At 41.3% G+C, this 14,815-nt stretch overlaps 1 protein-coding gene across 1 annotated transcript in view; it reads left to right on the top strand.

The window, feature by feature from the left end:
* The window catches only part of GIGYF2 (GRB10 interacting GYF protein 2), a 130,838-nt gene that overhangs the window by 91,826 nt on the left and 24,197 nt on the right, over nt 1-14,815 (top strand). The window contains 7 exon segments of the mRNA XM_079709614.1: nt 1,151-1,242; nt 2,311-2,418; nt 3,429-3,529; nt 5,214-5,314; nt 7,205-7,366; nt 8,547-8,705; nt 12,046-12,282. Coding sequence (XP_079565740.1) covers nt 1,151-1,242; nt 2,311-2,418; nt 3,429-3,529; nt 5,214-5,314; nt 7,205-7,366; nt 8,547-8,705; nt 12,046-12,282 — 960 coding nt within the window.

Below are 14,815 nucleotides of genomic sequence, written 5' to 3'. Positions count from 1 at the left end.
AGTTTGCGGAACGCGGGCTCTCTCGTTGAGACACGTGAGCTCAGTAGTTGTGGCGTGCGGGCTTAGTTGCTCCGCGGCATGTGGGATCTTCCCTGACCAGGGATCGAACCTACATCCCCTGCATTGGAAGGCAGATTCTTTACCACTGGACCACCAGGAGAGTCCCAACTACAGCTTATTTTTAAACTCATGGTGTATTAATAGCAATAGAAACACCTAATTTTTGGATAGAGAGTTAAACAGTTTTCAAAGCTCTTTTGTATTCCATTTAATTTTACATTTCTCATCCCCTTTAAGGGGACATACTTATACACTACCTCCCTGTAATTGTTATGTGTCATTATAAAATCCTACCATAAGATTTAATTTTACTCCTTTCTGTTTTGTCCTACATCTCTAATTTCTCCATAATCTCCAAATTTATAAATCACTTTTAAGATTGGGAGAATTATACATTTTTTTAGTTACAGTAATAACTCTGGAGTACAGTACAACATTCAGCTTCAAGGGCAGGAGGGGAGAACAGCAGCTAAATAAGGAACATTTCTCACCTTAGGGAATCTCTTATAATGCTGACACCACCTTCTTCCACTAGATGGCACTAGTTTCTAAAGATGCCTGATTTTTTTTTTCTAATAAATTTATTTATTTATTTATTTATTTATTTATGGCTGAGCTGGGTCCCCGTTGCTGCGTGCGGGCCCTCTCCAGTTGCGGCGAGCGGGGGCCACTCTCCGTTGTGGTGTGCAGGCCTCTCACTGCGGCAGCCCCTCTTGATGCGGAGCACGGGCTCCAGGTGCGCGGGCTTCAGCAGTTGTGGCACGTGGGCTCAGTAGTTGTGTCTCGCAGGCTCTAGAGCTCAGGCTCAGCAGTTGTGGCACACAGGCCCAGTTGCTCTGCGGCATGTGGGATCCTCCCAGACCAGGGCTCGAACCCGCATCCCCTGCATTGGCAGGCAGATTCTCAACCACTGCGCCACCAGGGAAGCCCTGATTTTTTTTTAATAGGTGTTTTGGGTTTGGGATGTAAAGGTGGGACGGGATGTGAAGGTCTAGGATTCATTTTCCTTTCAGATATAAGTACTAAATTGCTTTTTGGCCTCTTTCAGTTTATTCAGTGGTATTTCTTTCCTTCACCCCTTTACTCCCAGGGAGAGTTGGACCAGGAACGACTGACCAGGCAGCAGGAACTCACAGCCTTATACCAGATGCAGCACCTCCAGTATCAGCAGTTCTTAATACAGTAAGAGCAGTAATGCGGTTGGGTGCACTGCAGCACCAAAAGGGCCTTTAGATATAATCTGCTCCCACATTTCACCGTTTACAGCAGAAAACTAAATAAGATACTTCAGTCATCAAATCCAGCTAGTGGCATGTTACCACTATACATTCTAAGTTTGGTCTTACCTTGTTTCTTAAATACCAGAAGTTTGTAGAAGATGACACATAACTATAATTTTGCAAGATCTTTAGCTCCTAAAGCAAGAATCAACAAACATTTTAAGAACTAAGTGTCTTCTAAATGGCTCAACTTTGAATGCTGCAGAGAAAAAAACAGATGAGGGGGCAGGAAAGAAGTAAAAGTTGATACTATTAGTAGTGGTGTGGAATGATGGTGGTCACTTAGGTTGGGGGCCCCTTTCATAGATGAAGTAAGATTTGCTATCATCCGGTGCAGAGGTTGACAAACTGGCTGGCTACCTGTTTTCATAAGCAGAGTTTTATTGGAACAGAGTCATACCCATTTGTTTGTGTATTATCTATGGCCACTTTTGCACTACAGAGGCAGAATTGAGTAGTTGTGAATGTCCTGCAAAGCCCAAAATATTTACTGTCTGGCTCTTTACAGAAAAAAAATTGTCCACCTCTGATCTAGTGAAAAAAAATCTTACCTAAAATTTTCCAAGCTGAAACCTATAAATTTGAGGATTTTTATACAAGTGATTTTATTTTTGCAAAGAGTTCTTCATGTGGAAATAGCTGTTCATTTGAATCTGTTTTATTTCTCACTTGTTTCCTGATAAAAGGTTACTATCATCTTAAGGGAACTTTCCAGTTTGGGGCATTTCATTATTATTATTTTTTTTTCTGTTCTCTTTTCACTCAGAGGCATGCCATCTATTAGTTCAGTTTTTTCTAGAATAAAGTACAGAACTGTTTGTGTGACTATTATGAAGAATTGTAAAAATATATTTGATAGTTATTTCTAATGGTGTTTTTTGTTGGGGGGGCCTGAACTTTGTCTTTTAATGTCTCAGTAAAGTGAACTAAATGTGGATAGACAGGTTATACTGTATTTTACTTTTTGAAGACAACAATATGCACAAGTTCTGGCTCAACAGCAGAAAGCAGCACTGTCTTCCCAGCAGCAGCAACAGTTGGCACTTCTTCTCCAACAGTTCCAGGCACTGAAGATGAGGTTGGTGGTCGTTTCCATGATGTGTCACATTGTGTGTGTATGTTTTAAAGAAAGAGAGGAAAGGAAATTTTTTGTGTGTTGTGTGTAAAAACAATATAGTTTTTTAAAAAAATAATAATTAAGTAAAGCATTTATTTGGTCTTTTTACTCAGAGGATAAATTTTGAATAATTAATAACCAAAGAATACTAAGAACGCTTGAAAAGCAGTGTAGGCTCATGGAATCAGCAACAACAAAAAAATGTAGTCGAGAAGTTTAATCTCATTTTTACCTGTGATGTCTCAAGAAAGATATTAACAGTGCCACACAGGGTTATAATTTTCCAGACCCAAAAGCCATTAAGGTAGGTCTAAGGAAAAGGAAATTATGCTAAAAGTCTTAAACTCCTGCTGTTTCAAGGTAACATTCAGGGTAGTATGTGTTGTGTCTCCTACAAGGAGATGGGCAAGGTGGTAGGTCTCCTGCACGCCTCCTGCAGAGGTGTCAGTCACTGCTGTTAAAAACTTTACTGTCCAGTTTAACCAGAACCTTTTATATTTCTCTTTTGAGCCATAACCCATTCTGCAGGTAGGCAGGTTAGATGTTCAGGTCTCCATTTTAAAGATGGGCAAACTAGGACTCAGAGTGGCTAAAGGACTTGGTTGACATAATACACAGAACACTTCAGAGACAGAATTAAAAGGCAGACCTTTTGACGTAAAGTCTGTGAGTTTTTTCATGATAACATGCTGCCTCTGTGACTCTTATTGAGATATTCTGGATTTTTTAAAGACAGTAGGCATATCCATTGTTTGGAAATCAAAATTTGCTAATAGCTCGAGGGTCCAGAAGTGTGATTACCTTGTCTCTATCCTTTTTCCTTTCCTAAATGTTTTGGTAGTGTTATGTTTCAGTTAAAACAATGAAGTTTTCTGGCCAGATAACCTCAGAAACCTACAAATAATCTGGAAATATCTCTTTATTTTCGTGGATGACAAGAACAAGTTAATTTTCTAATTTCCCTTTTGCAGAATATCTGATCAGAACGTCATTCCCTCAGTAACTAGGTCTGTGTCAGTGCCAGATACTGGTTCTATCTGGGAACTCCAGCCAACAGCCTCACAGCCTACAGGTAAAACCTTAGATTGGCCTTTAGTATAGCTCCAAGGATTTAGACTCGTATAACTTCAGTTTTTTTTAAAATATATCAGTTTTTTGACATGTTTTGTATTGGATATTAATATAAAGTGAGTTTTTTGTTTTGTTTTGTTTTGTTTTAAATAGACCCCAGCTATTGAAAACAGCTGTTAAGGAGTTGCTAGAAATTACTTAGTAGATAGATTTCTTGAACTTGAGTCAGCCTCTCTTTTTTTATGTTGTTCTAATCACTGTAGAAAAGTCTTTTGAATTGTTTTTATTCTCTTCACCAGAGTGAGAAAAAGCATAAGTTAAAAACATAAGTAATGATGATCTATTCTTTTGAGTCGAGGGTTGATGAGTAGTTTAATACTGCAGGTACCCAGAAATTTTGGGAACAGAAAAGGTTACCCTTACCTCATTCACTCATCTTTTTGCATCAAATTGGAAAATTTAGGGCTGGGATTTTTTAAACATTTTGATATTGGTGCAACGCTTCTGTTTGTTAAGGTCTGATCCATGCAGAGGTGTGGGTAGTTTGAACCATGGATAGTCCTTACAAGAGGTAAGGACCATGGGCACTGATGGAGTTTTCTTTGAGCCTTTGAGCCATTCATGTCATAGTTCTCTTGCTAACATTGACCCTGGGGATTATGGCAGGAGAAGGACTGATTATTAATGTCTTATCAACTCAACTTCCCATGCTGTATGTACCTTATTTTTTCTTGGGAGTCATTTATAGTTGTTAGGATGTTAAAATAGTCTTCACTTTTTAAAAAACTATAAATACCTTATTAAATATTTTCTCTCTTCAGGTATGATGCAATTAAGGTCCTTTACAAACAGTCCATTGGTTTTATGCAGACAATAATTTATAGCCCATAAATAGACTATAATAGGAATGTAGGAAATAGAGAATGCTGAAAAGTGGTGTCAGCAAACCTTACAGGCAATAGGAAAACAGGCTCAGAAGCCTTTATCTGTTCATTTACTTTGATATCAGACCCTGTGCTGCCTTTCAGGTCAGCAGGACCCAGTGTCATTTGTGAGACCTGCCTAGCCTTTCCAGAGTACTCCCAGCTCCAGCTGTACTTCTTTCTCTCTCTCTCCCTCTCTCATTGAAATGCAATTCACGTAACATAAAATTAACCATTTTAAGATGAACAATTTAGTGGCATTTAATACATTCACAATATTGTGCAACCACTGAGTTCTCTCTAGTTCTACAGCCATACCTCTCTTAACCCCGCTCTCCACTTCGTATGCAGTAAGAAGTTGCGTGGCTACTGGAAATACCATTGGCTTTGGGATTTGTATACACTGGGATTTCAATCCTGGCATGGCCATGTGCTTGCCATGTGTCCTTGGGAATGTTACAAAACTACCTCTGACCCTTATTAGCTTGTTCATCTGTAAAAATGGGGATATGAACAGATATGGGTTTTTTTGAGGATGAAATTAGTTCCCAATAAACGCCTGGTACTTTCTTCTAGATGTGTTGAAGGGTATAGATATAAACTAGAGCCCACTGGTAGTTCAGTCTACTTAGAAGCAGAACAGATATAGGTGATGGAGCTCATTCAGGGACAGGGAAACAGCTTTTTTCATTATGCTTCTGGATATTTAGCCATGTATGTAAGCTCTGATGTGCCTCACTTTTTTCCCCTCATGTCTTATAGTTTGGGAAGGTGGTAGTGTATGGGATCTTCCCCTTGACACCACAACTCCAGGACCTGCCCTTGAACAGCTTCAGCAGATGGAGAAGGCCAAAGCTGCAAAGGTCTGAAACTCATTCTTCCATAGCAGTGCATGCTTTCCAACTGCAGGTCATAGACGTTTGTTTATTGATGTCTCTATTTCTCTAGCTACTTATACATGTTTCCTTTTAGTTCACGGCTACGTAGCTGGTTTAAGCACATTCATACTCTGTCATTATTGTGCCGCCTTCTCCCCAAAAAGACCTCACAACAATTTAAAGTAACAAGTTTAAATTAAATCAATTAAAATTGGTTTGTCGACACATTAATGACCATGGTGGTATGTTACGTTATTCATGGTATAAATGCTTGTAAGATCATAAGAAAATATCCACCACATAGCTTATTATAAGACCCTTGGTCTGAGGCTCGAGTTCCCACGTTGAGTCTTTACAGTGGTGTTTATGCCTCCTAGTGCCTAAGACATGCAGCTGAGAAGCTCAACATGAATGTTACATTCTGTGTTCTATTCACATCTTCTGGAGGAGCTAGGAATCTTGAATTTTGGTTTTAGTACTTGTCAGAAGAGGTTGTCTGTGAACACCTAGTGTTACTGAAATGATTTCTGGGTTCTCATGCCTCCGAGAGAATCTTGTTCCTATTTTATGTTTAGTGCATTCTTATCCCGAGGTAGTGACAGTATCCTTAGAGTGCCCAGAATATGAAATATGAGTTCAGAGTCAGGATCTGTCTCCATATGAGTGACAGACCATAATTCAAACAATTCTTGAGTTTGTTCTTGTTCCATAGTGCCTTGTGCTGGGAACACATAGATGATGAAAGTGTGCATTCTGTGTGTGTGTGTGTGTGTGTGTGTGTTGGGGGCATTGGGAAGATGATGACACAGGCAAGTAACACAAGGAAGCACATGGGCCAGCTACCTAGCAGGAGAGGTGGGGATCAGGAATTGGGTGACACTTCGGATGGATGGTAATACCTGAGCTGATTTCACTTGAAGGGTAGTAGGATTTAGCTCAGTTGAAGGGTTTTGGGTTGACAGAGTAGAAGGAGGTGAAAATTAAACTGCAGTTGGAGGAAACAAGACCTGTAAAGGCTAGAAGTGTATGAGAACATCCTGGCACAGGAAACAGTTAAATAATTTGGTCCAGTCTAGAGCTGGTGTGTCTGAGGAATAAATGATGAGAGAGATTAAAGAAGATGAGGCAGGCCAATCGGGAGGATCCTTACCCGTGTCACGTTAAAGACTTAGGATTTATTGTCAAGGTGAAGGATGGTATTAAATGTAAGCCTGGGAGTGATTTTTTTGGTGGCGGTTCGATGTTGAACTGGGGACTCTGGGCAAAATAGGATGCTGGGAAACCAGGTAAGAGACTGTTAGGAATGTGGATGAGAAAGTAAAGGCCTGAATTATATGTGTGGCAATAGGACTGGAGATTAGGGGCTGGATTTGACTGGTATTTGGGAATTATACACGATAGAGTTTGTTAAGTGGTTGGTCTTCAGACTTCAAAGAATTTCTGTAATTTTTCAACAACATTGCGGTTGAAACCTTGTTAGACACATTGTTAGATCTTCAATCAGAAAATCCTTTGTAGGGATGAACAAAGAAATGCCATCCCAAGAGAATTCTGACCTTACTCTCAACACAGGCCACTCTCCCACATACAGGAGGTGTGCAGTAGTAGTATGGAGTGAAGAGACAGGTAGAAGTAGGGGTGAGTGCATCCAGCTTAGAAGAGCATACAACTTTCTGCTTACTGTGACATAGCAGAGCTTAGAGCTCTCACAGAGCTGCTTTCATCAGCCACTTGAACTACACGTAACTGAGTGAATGGTAGTGTCTCCACCTTCCAGCGTCTGCACTGACCAGCTCCTAACAGTACTGGTCAGTGATGTTGGAGTGTTCCTGTGCTTGGCCTCACGTGTCTAAGAGCACCCTTGTGTAACCACAGCTGGAGCAGGAGAGGAGAGAGGCAGAAATGAGGGCAAAACGGGAAGAGGAGGATCGAAAGAGGCAAGAAGAGCTCCGGAGACAACAGGAGGAAATTCTTCGGAGACAGCAGGAGGAAGAAAGGAAGAGGCGAGAGGAAGAAGAGCTTGCCCGAAGGAAACAGGTATGTCTGAGAACTCTGCGCGTACGATTAGCACTGAAGGAGGACCTGCGGGATATCTTGCTCACTCCCGTGTTTCACAGGTCATAGTTCTCCCGGAGAAGGCTTCCCTGAGGCATCGGAGTTAGCAGGATTGGGATTAGAATTTTAGGAGACTCACTGCCCTTGAGGAAAAATGTCTGTTATCCACCAACACCCACTGGAGGGGTATTCTTCAGTCCTAGTAGCTCATTGAATTGGTTGCTTTTACCTGTTTCTTGGGGTTTTATAAACCAGTTAGATTTCAGAAGTAATTAAGTCCTGAAGTATTTATAACCAGTGACACTGAATGTTTTTCATGTTTTGTGGCCACTCGTATTTCTTTTTTGGGAATTCTCTATTATGTGCTTGGACCATTTTTCTACTGGGAGTTTTAAAGATTCCATTTGAAAGAATCCACTCTGTAACAGCCCCAGTGTCTAACCTTTGCTTCACATTTCCTTCTTTTTTTTGCCCTAAGAAGAACTCTGAAAAAAGGCATCCATGTCCATGCTGAGATTAGATTAGACCTACTAGTATTAGAGTCACACTCTACATTAGCAATGTAAAGGCTTTAAGAAGTATTGCAGTAAAGAAATCTGTTTAATTCTGTGTTGCTCATTATTTCTTCCTAAGTTATTTTGACAGTGGGACCCTTTTCTGTATATTTAATATCCGTGGGACTTTAGTTCTGGGAACATGTTCTGAGACACATGGCTTTATTCAATACTTTTGACTGGAAAACTTCTCTACCTCACCAGGCATTTTTGGTGGCTGTGTTGGTTTGACTTCTCTATGCCTTAGGTTCTCATTTGATTAAAAAAATAGGGACTCATGGTAGCAACAGAGAAACCAAAGCCTGCGTCCTTTTTAGTGTTAATCAGGAAATGATGTAGCTGATGTAGAAACCAGGATGGACTTTGCACGTAGTGCTATTTAACTATTAATATTTTAAATACAAATTATTTTAACTCTTAATATACCTACTCCCCAGCTCACATATATACTTTTTGCCCTAGATCCTGGTTAGATACTTTTTATATATACTGTTAACAGGATCTTAGCAGCACATAGCCTATTTCTTTCCAAATTATGATGTAATATATTAATTGAGGTGCACGTATGTGTGCACACACACACACACACTTTTTTTTTTTTAATTTAGGAGGAGGCTCTGCGACGCCAGAGGGAGCAGGAAATTGCATTACGGCGACAACGAGAAGAGGAAGAAAGACAGCAGCAAGAAGAAGCTCTTAGAAGACTGGAGGAAAGGAGAAGAGAAGAGGAAGAAAGGCGGAAGCAGGAAGAATTGTTACGCAAGCAGGTGATCAGATGGTTTGCTCTTCTCATTGCTTCTTTGAAACTAGGAATTAGTGATTAAGAAAGTATTAGGATATTAGGAGAGCCTATCTAAAACTTTTTCAGGTTGCTGCAAATTACCCAAAGAGATCCGACTGACTCTTATTACTTTTGTGATAAGCATCCCACATGTAATTATAAAAGCTGAACGAAATGTCAAGGAATCAAAACAAACAAAAAACGAGGGCACCAGAGAAAAATTGAAGAAGGCCTGCTCTTAAAAAACCAAACATGAGATCTGGAGGTTGACAACTTTTTGCCTTAGGGTACTCCCCGGTTCACACTTTTAGAGTGCACAGTTCCTTGCTGCTTAGTATATCCATAAGTTGATGGCAGCGATGACCATTATCTGACTCTACTGTAACCATGCCATTCTGCTGTTACAGGCAGCCAGAACCCCTAAAGCATTTCATTTTAATGTTTAAGAACAGAGGTAGATTTTTTTTATTAGTAGATTTTCTTTTTAGAACAGTTGGAGATTTTCAGAAAAATTGGGATGATAGTGCAGTTTCCCCTATTATTATTTTACATTAGTATGGTACATTTGTTATGATAAACCAATATTGACACATTAATAAATCAATACTGATGTATTATTATTAACTAAAGACCATAGTTTATTAACATTTCTTCAGCTTTCCCCCAGTGTCCCTTTTCTGTTCCAGGATCTTATCTAGAATATTGCATTTAGTTGTCATGTCTCCTTAGCTTGTTCTTGGCTGTGACAGTTTCTCAGACTTCCCTTGTTTTTGATGACTTTGGCAGCTTTAAGGAATACTGGTCAGTGTATTGTAGGGTAACCCTCTATCGGAGTTTGTTTGAAGTTTTTCTCATAATCAGACTGGAGTTATGGGTGTTTCAGAAGAAGATCACAGAAGTTAAGTACCATTTTCATCACATACCAAGGGTACATATTACCAACATGATTTATGGTTACTGATGTTGACATTGATCACCTGGCTGCAGTAGTGCTTGTCAGGTGTCTCCACTGTAAAGTTACTCTTTTTCCCCCTTACTGTACTCTTTGGAAGGAAGTCACCATGTATAGCAGTGCACACTTAGGGATGTAGGTTTTTGCTTGTTGGTTGGATTGACACGAAGCTGGAGATGACCTGCTTTTGCTTAAGTTCTTGATTGAAACTCTTTGAGAAATCTAAATTCTTTGGAGGTAGATAGATAACTTCCAGCTTAGATTCTTTGGTTTATTCATTTAACAGTTAATAGATTTTGTTAATATACCATATGCCAGTTGTTATGATTGTTTGCTGGTAGAGTCCAAAACTTTTTAAGAAATTGTTTCTGTACTCAAGAAGCTCACAGACTATGTAGGTGATGATTTTACAAAAGATAAATGCCACATTTTGGATGCTTTCAGCTGAAAAATCAAAATATTCACCTAAAAATGGCTTAAACATTAGATAACGTTATTGCCTCACATGTCAAGGTGTTCTTTGGAAATAAGGCAGTTAAACATGAATTTCAGTGACTCAGTGATATCATTAAGGATCCAGGTCCTTTGCATGCTTCTCCTCTGTCATCCCCTGGTGTGTTGACTTTTCCACCTCATGGTGCACACTCTGCTCTACCATTTCTTGGTATGTTGACCTTTTTTTTTTTCTTGGCTGCATTGGGTCTTAGTTGTGGCATGTGGGATCTTCATTGCAGTGCGCGGGCTCTTTGTTCCAGCACGCGGGCTTCTCTCTAGTTGTGGTGCGTGGGCTCAGTAGTTGCAGCTCACAGGCTTAGTTGCCGGTGGCACGTGGGATGTTAGGTCCCCGACCAGGGATCAAAACCGCATCCCCTGCATTGGAAGGCAGATTCTTAACCACTGGACCACCAGGGAAATCCTGGTGTATTGACTTTTTTTTTTTTTTTTTTTTTTTTTTTTGCGGTACGCGGGCCTCTCACTCTTGTGGCCTCTCCCGTTGCGGAGCACAGGCTCCGGACGCGCAGGCTCAGCGGCCATGGCTCACGGGCCCAGCCGCTTCGCGGCATGTGGGATCTTCCCGGACCGGGGCACGAACCCGTGTCCCCTGCATCGGCAGGCGGACTCTCAACCACTGCGCCACCAGGGAAGCCCTGTATTGACTTTGGAGTTCACATTTTCTGCCTCATGGTTAGGAGTTTTGGATATCATACCATACCCTGTACCCAGAAAGGGAGTGGCCCTTCTCTCATGCTTCTTTCCTTTTGTCTGGGAAGAATATCTTTTCTGGAAGCATCCCTTTGGCCTAAATCAGATCACATGGCTGTCCCTATTTACACTGGAAGCTTAAAAAGCAAAATCTGGCATTTTAAACCTCTGATGTGACAGGAGGTTCTGTCTGCAAAGAAGCAACCCGAAAGGAATTTTTGCTGGATAGGTAGTAACAGTTGCTGCCACAGATGGGCTAAGAGCAAACAGAGAGACGAGGACAAGGTATAGTTGGGCATAATCAAAAGGCAGAGGGGAAGTCTACCTCCTGAAGGCTAGGGACGGACTCGTAGAGTGGCTGGTGTCTGCCCTGAGTTCTGGAGAATGGAGGGGAATGTGCTGTCTGGATAAGCTAGGCAGGGGTCCCCAACCCCCGGGATCTAATGCCTGATGATCTGAGGTGGAGTGGATATAATAATAACAGAAATAAAGTGCACAATAAATGTAATGAGCTTGAATCATCCCTAAGCCACCTCACCCCCACCCCCAGTTCTTGGAAAAATTATCTTCCACGAAAATGGTCCCTGGTGCCAAAAAGGTTGGGGACCGCTGAGCTCTAGAGCATGCAGGTGCAGTAATCAGACTGCATGGAGGAAGGCCAAGAAAATTCCATGGGGCACATGGAATGGTTTTGAGGGAGGGAAGCAGAAGGAAAATGAGCCAAGGTACTGCAGAAAGTAGTAGAGGGGTAGAAGGTGGGTCAAGGAGAGACCTTCCAAGGGGTCTGTGAGCCATAACGGGTGAGAACCTGGGATGGAATTAAGTGGTTTTGTGAAGTTGCTTTGGGTCCAGAACTGGCTGAGGCTTTCCTGGTAATCTGTATTCTTGCAGGTCCTGACAGCTCTTTGCACTCAGCACCCTGAAAAGCTATCCCTGCCTCAATGTTGGAACAGTTTCCAAGAGACTTGCCTGCAGTTTGTGGTGATCTCTAAGAGATCAATACTTAAACAGATGTTCAAAGTGACATTCCTTTTATGTAGAAATTAGCAAATAAATTAAACATGATAATTATCCTGTAAGCATGCCTCTGACTGAAGCCTTGAAAAGTGATTCAGATTTTCTTTTTAAACACAGTTAAATTTTATTGTCATTTACTTTTCCTTCTGGGAAGGAAGAGGAGGCTGCGAAATGGGCCCGGGAAGAAGAAGAAGCCCAGCGTCGATTAGAGGAGAACCGGCTGCGAATGGAAGAGGAGGCAGCCAGACTCCGGCACGAGGAGGAGGAACGGAAGAGGAAAGAGCTGGAGCTCCAGCGGCAGAAGGAGTTAATGCGCCAGAGGCAGCAGCAGCAAGAGGCTCTCCGGAGGTTGCAGCAGCAACAGCAGCAGCAACAGCTGGCGCAGATGAAGGTAAAGCCTAGACACCAACTAGACCAGACCAGACCATCCGTAGGAGCTACTGGTTAGCGTTTTTTTTTTTTTTTTTTTTTTTTTTTAGTTAAGTAGATGCTGGCAGTGCAGTAGCAGTGAAACAGTGTACATTTTTTATGTTAAATATTGCTACCTTCGTTTTTTGATCAAGGAAACAGTACGATGCATTGTACTTTGTGTTAGGCATTTAAACAAGGGAAGAACAAATACAAGAGGGTAGGACAGGAGCAATGATGCAGGCAAAACCAAGTAAGTCTGTATGGTTCATAAATTTAAACGTTGGAGGGCCTACTCTGTATCATTTCAGCACTGCTAAGACAAAGATAAATGAGGCAAGGCAACTGTCCTCAGAGAGCTCATAGACTTATGAGGGCAGGGAACATAAATATTCGGATGTGTAAATAGGAACCATCGTACAGGGCTTGAAACATAGCTGACTGTGGGGGTTTATTGAAAGTTGGATTGAGGTGATGTGTGCAAAGTGTTGTTTTAGGAGGATTCAAAGCATTATTTCAAATAAGTAGAAAGTGAGACTGGGAGACCAGTAAAGAGAGTGTGATGGTGGTGGTAAGAATGAGTAGGGCCAGAGGATGAGAACTGGCCTAATAGCATCAGCGAGACTTAGTGGTTCTCTGGATCTGAGGGACAGGGGCAGGAGTCGGAATGGCTCTTAGATGGTAAAAGCCTCCAGTGACTGGGAAAGTAGAGGGACTGTTGATGAACTCTGAGTAATTGGAGAGGGAGGAGCAGATTTATGGCAGAGTCTGCATAACTTCTCATGGGGCGTATGGCTAGCCATAAGGCTTAGTGTCCCCTGTCTTCAGGGAGCTCATGGGATAAAGACATAAACAGAAAATTAGAATACAGGGGGGTGGGTGTAGTGAGAGAGGGGGCATGAAGCAGTAATTCTCAGGGCATGATCACCTGGGAATTCGTTAGGAATGCGCCTTCTTGGGCCCTACCCCAGACCTACTGAATCAGAACCTCTTAGGAATGGGACCCAGCAATCTTGTTTGAATAAGCCCTCCAGGGATTCCGATGCTCACTAATATGTGAGAACCACTGTCCACCTGAGAAGTTAGGGAAGGCTTCCTGAAAGAAGATAGCTTCTAAACTGAGTCATTAAGGGAGGGAAAAATTAAATTTAAAGAAAAAAAAAGTCAGTTTGGGGATTAGAGGGTGTTTGTGAGAGCAGAGTGAAGTTGCTGCAGAGTGAGGTATGAGATAAGTGTGGGCAGGGTTCATATCACCATGGGCTGTATATACTCTATTAAGAAGTTAGGACCTAGAGTGGTAAAAAGAATTTTCAGCTTGGAAATAACACTGCTAGATCTACAGGAGGGAATAAGTCACTTTGAGAGCTAAATAGGAGATGGACTTGAACAAAACGGGAGGTCAGTAGACCAGTTGAGAGGGGGTGATGGAGTTGTCTAGGCAAGGAATAGAAAAGTTTGATCTAAGCCTAGTGGTGGCAAAATTGGAAAGGAGGAGTTGGAGAAGCTGCTAATAACTGAGTGCTTACTTTGTGTCAGGCACGTACTGACAGTTTTCCATTTTTTTTTCACAACCACCCCTATAATGCTTAGGTATTAATACCTGTGTTTTACCAAAGAGGAGAAATGTTAAGAAACCAAGTCGCTTGCCTTGGGTCCAACTGAGAGTTGATAGCACAGCCCTATATTAGAACCCATGTGTCTATGGCTCCAGGGCCTCGAAAAGGCTGTCAAAAGACTTTCTTAAGAGGCCCTACATCACAGGATGTGGTGACTGATAAGAATATGGAGGTGAGAGAGAAGACAAAGGCAGGGGTAACTTCCAGATCCCTAACTTTTCTGTGTCTTTTGTGTGTCTGGTTTTGCCCTCCTATCCTCCCATGAAGACTGTAGAGCTACATTATGGATAAGCATTCTGATTGAAGATAAAGAGCTTGAGATGGTTATGAGGAATTGCTGAAGGCTCTCGTGAGAAAAAAGCTTTTTAAGACGGCTTTATTTAGATATAATTCACATACCATGCAATTCAATCAGTTAAAGTACACAGTTCAGTGGTGTAACCATCAACACAATAGATTTTAGAACATTTTCATTACCACCCCCCAAACCCTCTAACTGTCACACCCCAGCCCCTATTTTTCCCTAACTTAGGGCTAAGTAACCCCTAATCTACTTTCTGTCTTTATTCTGTCTTGCCTGTTTCTAGACATTTCAGATCAGTGGAATCATATAATATGTGGCCTTTTGTGACTGGCTTCTTTCATTTAGCATAATGTTTTAAGGTTCACTTGTAACATATATCAATACTTTTCTCCCTTTTTTTTAACTGAATAATATTCCATTATGTGGATATGCCAGATTCTGTGTATTCATTCATCAGTTGATGGACATTTGAGCTGTTTCTACCTTTTGGCTTTTATGACTACTGCTGCCTTAAATATTCATGCACAAGTTTTATGTGGATACACACACACACGCACACATATATATTTAGAAGTGTAATTCCTGGGTCATATAAT

This window comes from Hyperoodon ampullatus (genome assembly GCF_949752795.1).
Source record: "Hyperoodon ampullatus genome assembly, chromosome: 8".
Classification (NCBI taxonomy): domain Eukaryota; kingdom Metazoa; phylum Chordata; class Mammalia; order Artiodactyla; family Ziphiidae; genus Hyperoodon; species Hyperoodon ampullatus.
Note: the sequence above shows the minus strand (reverse complement) of the source record. Positions and strands in the feature narration are given on the sequence as shown.